The sequence below is a fragment of the Panicum virgatum genome, chromosome 9K (assembly GCF_016808335.1).
Source record: "Panicum virgatum strain AP13 chromosome 9K, P.virgatum_v5, whole genome shotgun sequence".
Taxonomy (NCBI): Eukaryota; Viridiplantae; Streptophyta; class Magnoliopsida; order Poales; family Poaceae; genus Panicum; species Panicum virgatum.
In genome coordinates, this window is record NC_053144.1 from 43557636 (window position 1) to 43574005 (window position 16370).

The following is a 16370-nucleotide window of genomic DNA, read 5'->3' on the forward strand; positions in this document are numbered from 1 at the left end:
CCATGTTTCTGGCGGAGTCCGGGACCCAATTGAAGGGAGCACCCTCCATCTAGCTCCACCCAGAGGGAGCACATTATGGGCACGATGATCTATCCATGCGGTGTTGGGCGCACAACATGATGTCCGTGTCTCCCCTCTGTTGCGTAGATAGGCTAGGATTGCACATGTTTCATGGGAGCCGTAAGACATGAAAGTTCTAAAGTGAGTTGTACAACAATATTTGAGTCGCATCATAAGCAGAACCTTTTGAAAGTGAGTTCAAGCTTTACGGATGCTCAAAAAGTATTTAAAGATTTCAATGTGATTTGGGAACTACTTAACATGAAAGTGTAGATGTTTGGAAAAAAACACTTCCTTTTGCTGTATGAATAGATTGATAATACTTTATTCCGTAAATGGTACTATTTTGTTGTACAACAATATGATGCAATCGTAGCATGTTGCTAAGATCAATTCCATTTTTTCCACCTTCCATGCATTGTGTTGTAAATTTTTTATTTCCCGTAGCAACACACGGACATTCAACTAGTGTACTGTACAATCTAAAAAAACTGCAAACATGTATGTCCGTCCGTATTTATGACCTGCCGTTTGGTCAGGTGAAGTCATACCCCTTGTGGATCGGAGTGATCATTCGCAAAAGGAGATTTTTCTGGGCCCGCTAATTAACGAGCGATCGTAGGGAGACGTCCCTACGGTCGACGTTACGACCGTTTTCTTTTTTTCCTTTTGTAGTAATTTTTTGTCGTTTTCTGATATAAAACTTTTTATAGAATTTTTTAAGGAAAAAATTTGGAGAGAGTGCAAAAATTTTGGTGAGAAAAATTTAAAAGAGAAAATTTTGAGAAAAAAATTTAAAGGAAAACTTTTGCATTCGAAATAAAAAAATTCAGGAGAAATTTTTTTATGGAAAACTGTTCCATCAAAAATAAAAAAAAAGTTTGAGGAAAAAATTTTAGAAAAACTTTTGCATCTAAAAATCAAAAAGAAAAAAACGTCCGTACCTAGCACCTGGGGGAGCTCGCCGCCACCAGGGCGGGGGAGCTCGCCGTCGTCGGGGGACGAGCGCCCAAGGTAGCTCGTCGCTGCCGCCGCCGGAGTCGGGGAGTGCGCTCGCATCCCTAGGAAGCCCACCGCCCTGGCCGCGCTACCTCCATCCTGCCACGCGGCCCTCGCCCAGCCACGCCGGGGCGTTTAATGCAGTAGCAAAAAGAGACGATAGAGGAAGACGAAGAGAGGAGAGAGAGGACCAGGGTTTTAAATTTCGGCGAAATTTCGCCGAAATTCGGCGAAAAATTTCGTTTTCGCTACTTACCGGGAAAAAAAATTTCGGTATTTTTCGGAAAATTTCGTTTGAAAATTCAAAATTCAAAAAATTTCGGCCAAAAGTCACCGAAATTCGCTGAAATTTACCGAAATTTCGGAACGAAATTTCGTTTCCGCTAAACACCGGGATTTGCAACGAAAACGAAATGGTTAACCCTGGAGAGGACCAATGGAATCGGGAAAAGGATTGGGCCTGCAATTGGAGGTGGGGACCACCACGTGAATCACTCTGTGCGCCAGAACGCAATGAACAGTGGCTCATACCCATCATGGCCTACGACGTGGTACGCACAGAGCAGGGCGTGCCGCTACGTGGCAAGGACGACTCCACGTTATCCACCACCCCGCAAACCACGCGATGGGACAAGTCTGTCCGCGAAGGTGGACGGCGACTACGGCGCCGCAGGGTCCACAATGAGTTGACTCTCTCTCTCTACTGTACGTCATGTCCTCTCTTGAAGTATAGAAGGGAGGAGACGGATCCCTGTAGGGGACTCTCTCTCAGAGATTTTTTCCACACATACACAGAAACGATCTCTTGGCCTGGACGCCACAGGGCTCTTCTCGACCTGAGCTCCTGGGACGTCCAGACCAGACGTTAGACTAGGATTTGAACTCTGAACTATGTTTCTGAATTTGAACTCTGAAGTACTTTTATAAATTTTGAACTCGATTTGTAATAATGTTTATTAGATTCTGCGATGTAAAATTTGTGGAATGTTGTAAACTATGGAGTCGCCTTTGTGCGAGATTTATGTTTTCTTTGGGTTCGATCAAAAAATTCAAGTGGTTTTATCGGGGTATTACCTGACAAACTATCGGATTACTCCTTTTCAAGTGCGAGTTAGCCCTAATTGCTTTTATGGTGATGGTTAGCGCACTTGATCCGGATTAATTCGGGCGGTTCTGCCACACTATGGTTACCATGCTTCACGGTAAAATGTGGAATGCTCTAGAAACTAGATATTTGTATATTTAGATAAGTATGAGAAAAATTTTAGAGTTAGATATTTTTTAGGAAGTGTGCAGAAGATAGACACATGACAAAACCATATGAGCCATGAAGTCGTATAAATAGAGGTGCTCTGCTCCCCTCTTCCCATACTATGGCATAAGAGATCTAATTAGGAGATGGCAAGGTTACCATATAGTGTAGTAGTGTCATAATAGATAGCCACATAACGGGTGCAATAGTCTTGTGTTATATTAAATTATGGTGAATAAAGACTTGAGTTCTCGTATAGAGTTGGTCTCTCAATTTAGTATCTAGGTGAAAGTCTTTTTGGTGCAGTGAGGGTATAAGATCCAATGTTGTTGCTCACCTACTTTATTGCTGTCATCAGAGTCCTGATACCAATACTAGTTATTAACCCGAAATCCTCTACCTTAGAACCCAAATTAAGACAGCACGGAAATTACCTCAGGATGATGGCCTATAATCTCAGTTGTTGCCTCTTCCTCCATCTTGCGGTATTTGCAAGATCCGCGTACCTTGTTTTTTATGGATGCGAATTAAATGTCAGAACACATTTATGCATGTTTGAAAAAACAAGAATTTTTTCCATTAACCCAAAATCCTTCACCTTAGAAACCAAATTAAGACAGCACGGAAATTGGCAATAGAAATCAGAAGTCAGAACACTTCATGCATGTTTGAAAAGCAAGAACTTTTTTTTCCATCAACTTTCTTTGCCTAATTAAATCAAAACAGAACAGAAAACATACCTCACAACGATGTTGCATCCCTTGCTCCACCGCATTGCCCTTCGCCAGGGCGGCGCGATTGTCGATGGTGACATCCTGCTTGCATTAGTAGCCATGTCGCGCCCTTTTGAAGTGAGAAGCTATGTCGGTGGCATGGTGACTATCGATGCCAACGAACGGCACCACGGCGTGTAGCCTCATCTAGCAAGAGTGCTAGAAAACATCCATCTTGTCCTAGTCTCCTATCAAAACGACCATCTCGAGTGAGCATAGGAGGAGATGGCGGTGCGGCGATCTTGCTCTTGGTTCTTGCCTTTGAGGTGGTGTGGTGCTGGGGCAAAGGCATAACCAGCATCGGCCTGGGGAGAAATGTTAATGTGCGTGATCAGGTGTAATTAATTTCAAGCAGCGCCGCCAGGCAATGGTCGTCTGGGCAACTTGATAGGTGACAAGCCCAATTTTCTATTTTTTGGCAAGCCAACCCATATTGGCATAGGCTCTTTTGTATCTGGGCCGAGATATCTCTGTGGAGGGGAGGGGTCCAACACCGTGCGTTGCGACGGCGAGGCTGTTGGCAAAATCGATCTTGCGGCGGTGGCATCTTGGGCGCCGAATTTGGTGTTGCGGCATGTCTTTGTTGGTGATGGTGGTGAGCGAAAACAAGAAACAGAGCTTGAGCTTCAACTTGAAGTGTGTTCATAATCTTAGCCCCCCTCTCATATATATATATATATATATATATATATATATATATATATATATATATATATATATATATATATATATATATATATATATATATATATATATATATATATAGGAGGGAGCCACCGGGGTGTGCATGGCCGAGCTGCAGCTATGCCTTGCTGAACCACCTTTAGGAGTCAATGAGACGCTGCCACATCAAAGGTTTGACGCGGTGGGGCTCACGAGATGGTCGACCGACTAGGCTAGTGGCGCCAACCGCACCTAACTTTGGAGAGCGGGCTGTGCTAAGCTGCCTCTTGTCCAAATGGCGTGCAATGCCTTGTCCTAACTCCTAAACCAGTTTGGTAGTGCCTTTGGAATTCTTTTGATCCATTGAGCCTGAATCGTGCTCTAATTTGTTGATGAATTCTACCTTGGACAAAAACATGCTTACAACTTGCATTTTAGCTCAAATACCAATCTTGCATATTTTCTAGGGGTAAAGTGTGTTTAGCCATTTATTTAAGGATAGATGCGTGTAAGAAATGCAAACTCTCATAATTTTCTGATCAAGCTGACACCTGAAATTGGTCATTATTGAGTGTCAACACTTACGATAGCATAGGTGCTGATGAGTACATTGAGTGGAAATTTCAATAGACAATATATTTGCTAATCGCTTTATGTGTCCAAAGAGAAAGGTAATAAATGAAGTTAGTGTTTTGCGACTTTCTGCTTTAACTTGGTGGGAGAGCTTAAGTCCATTAGATAAACCTCAAACTTGGGATGACATGAATTTTTTTATGAGAAAAACTTTTGCTAATCCATCTCATATAGTTAACTCTTATGATGAGGTGTTTCAGTTAGAGGATCATTCTATTGTTGTATCTCTTGCTATGCCTAACTTTTTCTAGGATTCTGAACAAACGCAAGAGGACAAGGATTATGCGAAACAAAATGAGGAGCTCACAACCTCATGTGCGAATTCAAAACCATCATCTCACACTGCACCAATCACTCGTGCTGAAAATATGAACATAGGTAATGCCTATGGTGCTACACTCACATAAGGCGAGAATTCTCTTGATGTGCTAACATTTTCCACCAATCACGCTATGATGGAACAAGTATTAGTGGAATCTTATCTTAATTTACCTTTGTCACAAGATGATTTGCTTGATGTTCCTTGTGATAAAGATAATGTATGTGATGATACTTATGTTTATTGGAATCAAATACTTGTGCTGAAAATAGACATTTTCTTCACATTGCTAGTGATGTTGATGAGCTGAAATTGTTGTCTTCTTTAAGTACTTTGGGTACATTGAACTTGATGTTTTGTAGTCTTAGTTATTTGAAGGAGAAACTTTTGGGATATACTGATTTGCCATGGTTTTCGCAACATACATATCATACTGTTGGCAAATATAATAACAACGAATAATACATGATACAACGTGTTTACATTAGTAGCAATATGGATTCTTCTTTTGATGTGCAAGTTTGTAATCAACTACGTGGATCCAATTTCACTGCTAATATTCATATCTCATCTACTTCTATTCCACCTCTTGTTAGTACTAATCTTTTGCAGGATAGTATTGACAAACATCATGTGCATTCCGACCAAGGAGCCTACATACATACTTGCTGCTATTTTGTGCATGATGACACACCAACAAATTGGAAACATGATCACATCCCTCTTCATAATAATTTTTTGGTTCCCTTTGTTTTCACAATCCCGCTCTCTTTGTTTTCTATAGGATCAGTTTCGGGCACAATCGACGTCGAGGTCGGCTTTTCTTCATGAAGAGAAGGATGATGAGGACATGACTCCTATGCATATGATCAAGATTGGTGCATGGCATGGAAAAGGAGTCCAGCAATGCTGTCCAAGTCATGAGAGAGGCTCAAGGCTAATTCAGTTCGAGTCGCCAAGGTGGAGGCCCAAAACAACTGAAGTTCGAGTCCACCTCGCAGTCCAGGAGCAACCCACACTAAAAACGATACCCAGATCGCATACGGAGTCCAAATTTGATGTTCTACACATGTATGGAAAGCTAAAGAGGTAAGCTTTCCAATGGCCCTGATCCCACCTCATTATCATTATCAGGTCCGAGTTGTCAGGAATCATCGAAACAAGTGGACATCTAGAATCTATCGGGGTGGTGGGCCACTGTTTTTTGGACCGTTGGCCCTTGTATTTATATTCACTTTAATCTCCCGATGATATGATATCCTTTCGTTAACAACGATATGACCATGTGACCTACAGCGACGACACGACCGGTCCCGAAAGGGACGCATGACCAGTTCGGTTCTGTAGGGGACGACGTTCATAGCGAAAAAGATGGCCATCAGGAATGAAAAGTCTGTGCAAGACAGGTAAAAGGTGTACCACCCCATTATGTGTATTCTTTTTGTAAATTTTAAGCATTTGGGATTGTTAGTATCGGGATTAAATTTATTGAATGCTGTTTGTAATGCACTGTGAATATTTTGAAGCCCATAGCAACGGGCACAAACCTATGCAGAACAAAATAGAAGATACAAGTACGAGGAATTATTCTTTATTATCTAAATATCTAGTTTGTTACAATAAAGTCTTGCCTCATATATATACTCCAAACTAAGCATAAAACTTTATAAAACCCACAAGCAACTAGACAAGTACTGAACTTCTTGTCCCCCTTTCTCTCTGGACTCAGTCCGGTTGATTGACAACAATTATTCAACCGTAAGATCAGATCACACCGTAAAATACCACAACCAAACAGCATCTAGTTTCAAAAGAAGATTCATAATTTCCTCAAAGAAAAAAAAGGAAGATTTATAAAGCAGCAAAGGATATGCATATATACTGTTACATCCAAAACAGCATCCGCGTCCATCACAAGTCATTGGTATCTGCATCAATAGCTTAATCCATACTTTGACCATGTTTGTTTCCACCCTTGTGAGAAAACCATCCTACTTCTCGTCCAATCCAATCAGGTACCTTCTGTTTTCCCTTCCAAGAGGTTAGCAAATCAGTATGAGATACAGACATGCACCCACCCCTGGTCCTGGTGGTTTCTCCTCTCTGACATTTCACACCGAGCATGGGCTCTGCCACATCGATATGTCTGATATTAGCTCCCGGAGCTGATCCATGAGGAGCTTTACGTGCTTGTTTTTTCTTTCAATTTCCTGCATTAGATCCCATGTTAGAAAGATCAGTCATCAGTGTTACATGTGAAATGTATGTTTGATGCATAGATTAAAAAAGTGCATATCATATATTTCCATTGAATATATCTTACGACTTCAAATATAAAAGATGCTAATATCAATCGAATTGAAAAGTAGGTAAATCACTGGGAATGAGATTATAGTAATCAGATCACAACAAGGACAGTAAAAAATGTTAGGAAATCTCTAGGAACAAGAGGTGCAATACAATTTTGAAGAAAGTCCTGTTGCATTAAAACAAACAAGAACCTCAGTAAAATAAACCATGCAGGTGGTGCAAAATACACCTCAAGCACTGACACATAACTTTTTTACACTTCATACACTGGAAAGAATGAGAACTCAGTATTTCCATGCTCTGTGCTTACAAATTTAGCACAGATCACGACATGCTGGTGGAACATATCGTAAAAAGATGGCATGGGTTGCAAAGCAAACAACAGAAAAAGGGATTTGGTGAAATAACAAACATGAATATTTGTCGGAAGAAATCTGGACCCCCCATAACAAATAAGATTTTGACAACTAATAGGATCAACGCGGCAGTCAAACTTCAAGCAGGAATACAGTAGCATAGACTAAACTTACTAGATCATTTGCAAGCTAGTACCTTTCTCAAAGTAGATGCATGCACTTCCAACCTCTCAATCTCTGCATTGTCAGCTTCAAATTCTGTTGATCCTATGTCCTGAAAAGTGAAAATGTGCGATCATTAAAGAAATGTAACAATGTGCAACATCATTAAAGAAATGTAACAAATGCGACAAATTTCTTTTCAATCAAAAGGACCATGATTTTAAAAGAAGCTATATGTCTAAGAATCAACAACTCAAGATCAATTACAGTTACCATTTTTCTTTACCCATATTAGAATCCATGCAAACTAATTTCATCTGGAACAGTATGGAAATAACAGTCTTGACAATTGAGTGCTGGTTCCACAGCGAAGTCAGAATAATATTAAGCTTATTCCCTTAAGGTAAACTGCCTATATCCAATGCGAAGGACAAGTTCCAGATAAACAAAAACAGTATATTACCAGTCAGTTCATCCTAAATAAAAGCCTATATAGTGATCATGCTAAATAAAATACACTGAAAGTAGCACCCACCTTGCACCAGTCATGGCTGTTGGTGTATATGTGAGCCTATGTATAGAGACCCATCTGGAGGCCCATATACAGGATATGCATATCCCACCCTTCTAGGGTTTGGAGGTATCTATTATTCTCTCCTATATGGTATCATTAGCCTAGGGTTTCTCTCCTCTCTCTCCTCCTCCCTACCCCAGCCGCCGCCGGACTTCCCTTCCCTCTCCTCCTTCCCTCCTCTCTCCCCAGCCTCTGGATCTGGCACTGCAGGCCATGCTTCGGCCGCCGCCGGCTCTGCTCTGGCCGCCCTGCCCTGGCGAGCCTTTGGCGCCGCCGGGCCGGCCGCTGCTTCTGCACCGGGCGCCAGGCCCCCTGCTGCTGCCGCCAGGCCGGCCGCCGGCACCTCTACCGCCGCCGCCTGGTCCTCTCCGAGCGGACGCGCCCCTGCCCACGCCATGGTCGTGCTCGGGCCGGCCCCGGATGGCGCTGCCGCCGGGCCGCCGAAGGGTCCGCCCGGGCAGGATCTCCTACAGGGGCCGCCGCCCCAGCCCGTGCAGGGCCCCCTGCAGAGGATGGCGCCCCTGCAGGCGCCCGATGCCGCCGCCACCACTGCAGCTGACGCCGCCGGCGCTGCAGCCGCCCATCGCGCCGCCATCGCCGCGGGCAAGCAGCTGCATTCTGATGCCCCGCTTCCCGAAGCTCCCGCGCACGCATGGCCCGGACTCGGGATGCCCCCCGCGGATGTGCCGCTCGCCCCCGCCGCCCTCCATGGCCAGCAGGCCGACGCCGCGGCCTTCCTCGCCGCCAAGTCGGAGGCTTCGGCGGCCCAGGAGCGGGCCCACGTGGCTGCCCTCGCTTGGGAGCGCGAGCGCGCCACGGCCGACGCCCTCGCTCTCCGGGTCGCCGAAGCGGAGCATTTCCTTTGTGTCTCCTCCGGCCAGCAGCCCGTCGACCCCGAGCACGGCGCCTCTTCCTCTCACTAGGCCCCGCCCGCTGGATCTGGACCCCGGCACGACCCGACCGACCCCATGGTCGCCCAGCTCCACCTCCAGGCCGCCGGCGTCCAGAACATCAGGGCCCTGGTCACTGTCCTCCTCGACCCCACGTCCTCCTCCTACGGACGCTGGCGGGACCAGGTTCTGCTCGCCCTCCGCCGCTACGCCCTCGACGACCACGTCCTCCTCGACACGCCGATCGAGACGTGGGACGTGGTGTGGCTGCGCCTCGACAGCGTCGCCATGTCCTGGATCTTCGGGACCATCTCCCTAGATCTTCAGGACCTCGTCAGGACCCACGGCGGCACCGCGCGCCAGGCCTGGGTGGCGCTCGAGGGGCAGTTCCTCGACAACGGCGAGTTCCGCGCCCTCCGGCTCGACGCCACCTTCCGCACCTTCGAGCAGGAGGACCTCTCCGTTGGTGAGTTCTGCCGGCGGATGAAGGGCATGGCCGATGCTCTTCACGACCTCGGGTGTCCGGTGTCCGATCGGGTCTTAGTGCTCAATGTCCTGAGGGCCTGAGCAGCACCTATGACCACCTGAAGACCTGGATCACCCGCCAGAGGCCCTTCCCCTCCTTCCTACAGGTCCGGGACGACCTCGCTCTCGAGGAGATCACCAGGGGTCTCGCGCCCGGATCGTCCTCCGCCGCTCCTGCCACCTCGCTCCTTGGTGCTGCTCCCGCCGGGCAGACTGGAGGTGGGAAGAGGGGGGCCGTGGACGTCGTCGGCAGAGGGGACGGGGTGGTGGTGGCACTGGTAGCCCTGCTTCTGGGGGTTCCGGTGCCGGTGGGGGCCGTCGGGGCGCGCCGACTCCGGCTCCCGCTCCCGCTCCTGCCCCTGCCCCTGGAGGTACGCCCTGGCCATCCTTCAGCAACCCATGGTCAGAGTGCATCTCGATGTGGCCGTTCCAGGGTCCGGGAGGGGGGCCTCGTCCTCAGCTCCAGCCGGCGGCCATGTTCACCGGTGCTGCTCCCTTCTCCGCGCCGTCCTAGACCCCGCCCGCTCAGCCCATCCAGCAGCCGACCTGGCCTGGGAGGTGAGACTAGGCCGCTCTGGCGCAGTCCTTCAGCACCATGGGACTGACGCCGCCGGTCAGCACCGTGTGGATCGCCGACTCGGGTGCCTCCTTACACACCACCCCTGATGACGGTATCATCTCTTCTGTCCGACCCCCTCACTCCTCTTGTCCTTCTTCCATCATGGTTGGTGATGGGTCTTGCCTTTCCGTCACCGCCGTGGGTTTTGCTCCTGATTCTTTTCGCCTTCATAATGTTCTTGTTGCACCTCAGATGGTTCACAATCTTCTTGCCATTCGCCAGTTTACTGCTGATAACTCTTGTTCCATTGAATTTGACTCTTCTGGTCTTACTGTGAAGGATTCGGCTTCCCGGCGTCCGCTCCTCCGATGTGACAGCCCGGGGCCCCTTTACACTCTTCGGCTTCCTGCTTCCGCTGCTCCGCCTTCGACTTCTTCTCCGTCTGCTGCTTTTGCCATGACGCCTTCTTCCACCACTTGGCACCGCCGGCTTGGACACCCCGGCCGCGACATTTTGGCTCAGCTCAGTCGTAGTACCGATGTTCCATGTACTAGGGCTCCTGCTGAGCACCTCTGTCATGCGTGCCAGTTAGGTCGTCATGTTAGACTTTCTTTTTCTTCTTCTTCTTCGCATGCTTTTGATCTTGTTCACTGTAACCTGTGGACATCTCCTGTACTCAGCATATCTGGTTATAAATATTATCTGGTCGTCGTGGATGATTTCGCTCATTACTCTTGGACTTTCCCTTTGCGCGCCAAGTCTGAGACCTTCCCCACCCTCCTCCACTTCTTTGCCTAGGTGTCCACTCAGTTCGTCTCACCGTTAAGGCCGTCCAGTGCAACAACGGGCGTGAGTTTGATAACTCCACCTCCCGTTCCTTCTTCCTCTCTCGGGGTGTTCAGCTGCGCATGTCTTGTCCGTATACCTCTCCTCAGAATGGCAAGGCTCAGCGGATGATTCGCACGACGAACGACGTTGTGCGCACCCTCCTGATCCAGGCCTCTCTGCCCCCGTGCTTCTGGGCTGAGAGCCTCCACACCACCACCTACTTCCTCAACCGTCTTCCGTCCACTGCTTCTCCTGCTCCCACTCCACACCACGCTCTGTTCGGTACCCCTCCTCGCTACGACCGCCTTCGGGTCTTCGGGTGTACGTGTTACCCTAACACCTCCGCCACCACTTCTCACAAGCTGGCGTCTCGCTCGACTCGTTGTGTGTTCCTTGGGTACTCCTTTGACCACAAGAGGTACCGATGTTTTGACCTCAATTCTCGCCGCGTTCTAATCTCCCGACACGTCGTCTTTGACGAGTCGGATTTCCCGTACTCCACCTCCTCCACACCTTCTCCTAACCCCGAGTTGGATTCACTGTTTGCGACTGACCCGGTGGTTCAGCCACCATTACCTATCTGTCATTTCCCTGCAGGTTTTCCCGTCATACCGGCACCGCTTCCGGTGATCCCTGCTTCGCCAAGTGCGGCCCCGGTGCCCGCAGTCGCGCCAAGCGCGGCCCCCGGACCTACGGTCGTGCCGCGCGCGGACCTGGTGTCTCCTGCTGCGCCACGCGCGGCCCTGGTGCCTTCCCCTGTACCTGCGCGGTACGCTCAGCCGGTGCAGGTGTACCGGCGTCGTTCGGCGCCGACACCGGCGCCGCCTCCGGCTCCGGAGGCTCCTGCGGCGCCTACACCGGAGCCGTCGCCGCCGCCTCCACCGGCTCCCCCTTGAGCCGAGCCGGTGGTGTACCACCCGCCAGTCATCCATCGGGATCCTCGGCATATCCATCCCATGGTGACTCAGCGGATGGCATCTCAGGCCGCGACTCTCTCTGCCACCGAGGGAGAGCCGCGGGTCTGTCCGGTACTCTCCTCTGTCCGCGACACCTTGGCGGATCCTCACTTGCGTCGCGCGATGGAAGAGGAGTCCGCGGCTCTTCTCGCCAACCAGACGTGGGACCTCGTGCCGCGTCCGTCTGTTTGCAATGTGGTGACTGGCAAGTGGATCTTGATGCATAAGCGTCGGGCTAACGGTACACTGGAGCGCTACAAGGCTCGTTGGGTTCTCCGAGGGTTCACCCAGCGGCCTGGTGTGAATTATGATAGACCTTCAGTCCAGTGGTGAAGCCTGCTACTGTGCGCACGGTCCTCTCACTTGCGTTCTCTCGCTCTTGGCATGTGCAACAGCTGGATGTGAAGAATGACTTTCTTCACGGCACTCTGTCAGAGACAGTCTACTGCTCTCAGCTAGCGGGATTTGTGGACTCCAGTCGTCCGGACATGGTTTGTCGACTCAACAAGTCTCTCTATGGTCTGAAGCAGGCTCCGCGGGCTTGGTATTCTCGGTTCGCTACGTTCTTGCTGACATTGAGGTTCACCGAGGCCAAGTCTGACCAGTCTCTCTTCATCTACCGCCGTGGGGATGAGACTGCCTATCTGCTGCTCTATGTCGATAACATTGTGCTTACAGCCTCCAGTCAGCAGTTGCTTCAGAGTGTCATCTCCTCTCTGCAGCAGGAGTTTGTTATGAAGGATCTTGGTCAGCTCCACTACTTCTTGGACGTCACTATTGAGCCTCGCATGTCTGGTCTTCTCCTTCACCAGCGGCAGTACGCACTTGATATTCTGGAGCGGGCTGGGATGACTGATTGCAAGCCCTGCTCCACTCCTGTCGACACTCAGGCGAAACTGTCTGCTGATCTGGGTGATCCAGTGGCTGATCCTACTGCCTACCGGAGTCTTGCCGGCGCTTTGCAGTACCTCACCTTCACCAGGCCGGACCACCTACGCTGTTCAGCAGGTCTACCTCCATATGCATGATCTCCGGGAGTCACACCTTGCTGCGCTGAAGCGTCTCCTCCGCTACGTCCGTGGCACTGTGGACCTTGGCCTGGTTCTTCACCGCTCGTCCTCTGCTGAACTGGTTGTCAACACCGACGCTGACTGGGCTGGCTGTCCGGACACTCGCCGCTCCACTTCCGGCTACGCCGTCTTTCTAGGCGGCAACCTGGTCTCCTGGTCGTCCAAGCGGCAGCCGGTTGTCTCCCGCTCCAGTGCCGAGGCGGAGTACCGTGCTGTCGCTAACGGTGTGGCAGAGACGTCCTGGCTACGACAGCTCTTGGCGGAGCTCCACAGCCCGCTCGCCAAGAGCACGCTCGTCTACTGCAACAACTGCAACAACGTCAGCGTCGTGTATCTCTCCACCAACCCCGTCCAGCATCAACGGACGAAGCATGTAGAGATCGACCTGCACTTTGTGCGCGACAGGGTCGCCATCGGCGATGTTCGGGTACTCCATGTCTCGACTACCTCCCAGTTTACCGACATCTTCACCAAGGGACTACCCTCCTCGACTTTCTCGGAGTTTCGTTCCAGCCTCAATGTAGCAGGTGGCTAGTTGTGGCTGCCGCGGGGGGTTGCCCTTTGTACTCTCTTTATACTCTCTTTTTGTCCAGTCTTAAACACCGCTGCGCCGGTAGTTCAGACTGTGGGGGGGTGTTGGCTTTTTTGTTGTCCAGTCTTGAACACCGCTGTGCCGGTAGTTCAGACTGCGGGGGGTGTTGGTGTATATGTGAGTGTATGTATAGAGACCCATCTAGAAGCCCATGTATAAAATTTATATATATCACACTTCTAGAGTTTGAAGGTATCTATTATTCTCTCCGCAATAGTCAACCCAAGCTCAGCAATAATGCTCTTTCAAGTCAGACAAAGATTGTTTTGTCTTACATAGCACTTCGCAAGTTCACATGAAATTTAATCTTTATAACTGTGTCACCTAGTAACCTGGCTATATTTATGGATAGTTGCCTCCGTACTATCGACACAATTACATTACAGTAGTTCTTCCTAATGCAAACATCTAAAATAGTTCTTGTAATAAAATTAATTTCTGTCCCCCTTAAATCACAACAAACTGATTCACACATCTTCCGTGGTACTATCACAGCATACTTCACCTTAAAGACTCGGATTTTTCTCCAATATACGGCACCAGTGCAGTTATTTGGGTAATCAAGCTCTTACCTGCGCGCAGGATGACACAGCGGCGATGGACGCCCGGAGCGCCGCCACGGCGGACTTGTACCGGTGCCTCGCCTCGTCGAGCGACCCGCCGGGGGCCGGCGCGCCTCCTGCGTCGGCGGCGTCGGAGTCCGCGGAATGTGGCAGCGGCGGAGTAGCGGAGTGCTGGTGCTGGGGTCCGGCGGCGGCCGCGGCCGTAGCGGAGACTGAGGAGGACGACCAAAGGCCAGCGTTGCAGAGCTCGTCGTTCATGGAGACGAGGATCTGGAACGCGGCGGCTATGGTCTCCTCCAGGTGCCGCTGCCCCTGCGCCGCCAGCTCCTGCCGCCGCCGCGCTGCCTCGGAGGCCATCCGGTAGTCTCGCCGGAACCCTAGCTCGCCGCCGCGGCTGCCGCCGATCTACTGCTCCCTTGAGCTGCCTCAGGCGTCGCTGGCTCGCTGCGGCAAGGAAAAATGACAATGGACCGAGCCCGTGCTTTCACTTTAGCACTCCAAAACCGTGATTACGGGTATCTTTGGATCGATCAGCTAATTGCTAGTTTGTCATCACACGGTTATAGTTTGTCATCACACGGTTATTAAAATAAAGAGTTACTTGAAGCATATAATAAGTTTATGATTTATTTACAAGACGAATATATTAAGTTTAATTAATTTATAATTAGCACATGTTTTAACTATGGTGGCTCCAAACGGAACCAGCTAATGCGCAGCTAATCTCTTCTAACAAACTAAATAATAATCATCTAATCTCAAAAAAAATCATCTAATTAGCTGATTCAGTCTAGATAATTCTAGATAATCAGCTAATGAATTAGCTGGTTGAAACCGAACAACCCACCTTGTCCAATCTCGACCCCATCCAACATTTGTTCGTCAATGCACAAATGGTCTGTAACTGGACTGGAATAAAACTAGGGTCACAGTCCTTTTTCTTTCTTTTCACAAGAGGCAAAAAGCCCATTTCCATTACCTAAAACGGAAATTCTGATAGTTTGGGCATACAACTTTGCATTTGTCCAATCCTAGGATGTTAGCGGGACAAGGATGGCATCAATTAAAAAATCCGGAGCCCTTTTGTGCATAGATTCTTCGGACCAAATGTTACCCCGTGGTGATAATGAAGACTGCAGAGAAGCCGTATATATCTCTTATTCGTGGCGCGGTATAATACGAGGTTTGCAAGTACTAAACAAAAGATCTTGGAGAATGGGGTGATGCCACTCATACATATCAATGTATATGGATGGGTCCATGGATTCTATTCGATGTGTCCAGAAAACAAGTTGCTACAAGAGGGTGGACCGTTCTAACAAAGATGTCCGAACTGATCGATTGCTAGCTGTTGACACTCAAAATTGGCATCATTTAAAGCAAACAGGATAAAGGCTAAAATAACCAATTCAATATTAACTTCTATTATTTTACAAACTTGGCATGTATAACTATTGTACAGAGCATGAATATCATTTTGTGATATTTTGGACATGATTTCATCAATAAGACAAAGACATATTCAAAACAGCATTAAGATGAAGTCAAATCATGAGTTTGAGTGAACCAAGATGAAGCCCTCGTTGAGACGATCGAAACGGATATATAAATCGCCCAATTTGGAGTTCGGACATAGGAGATATAGCACCTGCAAGTTTTCCTGTCCGGGTAAATCCGGTCTGATCGGATTTGGTAACCGATGTGACCGGTTTTGGCTGTTATGCACCGTAGTAAGTCCGGTCTGACCGGATTTGGTGACCGGTCTGACCGGTTTTTAGCAGTTTAGTCCGAATTAGAGTTGTAAGTTGATTATAGGTCGGTTTTTAATATATTTTTGACCTCCTATGGGTATAGACCTCTCCACCCTATAAATATAAAGGGTCACGGCTGATTGAGGAATGCAAACCAATCGAACTTATCAGATACATCTATTTTTTATCGTCTTTATCTTTTCTCTTTATCCTAGCTTTTCCAACCTCAACATGATGTTCTTCCTTCGTCTCTATGGTATTTGAAGACGCCTTAGATGGCCTGCCGAGTCTAGGACAACCCTAAGTGCGCCTGCCCCAATGGAGTCCCTTTCAGGTGGGCGTTTGTTAGATCCAGCCCGACGAAACCGGTCTGACCGGACCACCATACCGGTCTGACCGATTGGTGTCGCGGCGCTGCAAGGTGCGTCGCTGCTCACTGCGCGATCGTACGAGTTTATGTGTTGGCTCCAAATAAGCGCCAACACTGGCGCACGAGATTTTTTTAGCAGAAGGATGTCCAACACATTTCGTTATT

The 16370-nt window shown here is 48.8% G+C and overlaps 1 protein-coding gene across 1 annotated transcript; it reads right to left on the reverse strand.

The window, feature by feature from the left end:
- Nucleotides 1-6274: 6274 nt before the first annotated feature.
- LOC120651545 (mediator of RNA polymerase II transcription subunit 30-like) lies at nucleotides 6275-14570 on the reverse strand. Its single transcript, XM_039929061.1, has 3 exons — nucleotides 14094-14570; nucleotides 7562-7639; nucleotides 6275-6909 (listed from the first exon to the last, which is right to left on the reverse strand). The coding sequence occupies exons 1-3, from the start codon at nucleotides 14439-14441 to the stop codon at nucleotides 6811-6813; spliced, it is 525 nt and encodes a 174-aa protein (XP_039784995.1). The 5' UTR covers nucleotides 14442-14570; the 3' UTR covers nucleotides 6275-6810.
- Between the last annotated feature and the right edge of the window lie 1800 nt (nucleotides 14571-16370).

Excerpts from the sequence above, each read along its gene's own strand:
- LOC120651545 (XM_039929061.1), bottom strand. The coding sequence starts at position 14,441 with ATGGCCTCCGAGGCAGCGCGGCGGCGGCAGGAGCTGGCGGCGCAGGGG. Across the intron at positions 7,640-14,093 it reads CTGTGTCATCCTGCGCGCAG|GACATAGGATCAACAGAATT; the intron begins GTAAGAGCTTGA and ends TTCACTTTTCAG. Across the intron at positions 6,910-7,561 it reads ATGCATCTACTTTGAGAAAG|GAAATTGAAAGAAAAAACAA; the intron begins GTACTAGCTTGC and ends GATCTAATGCAG.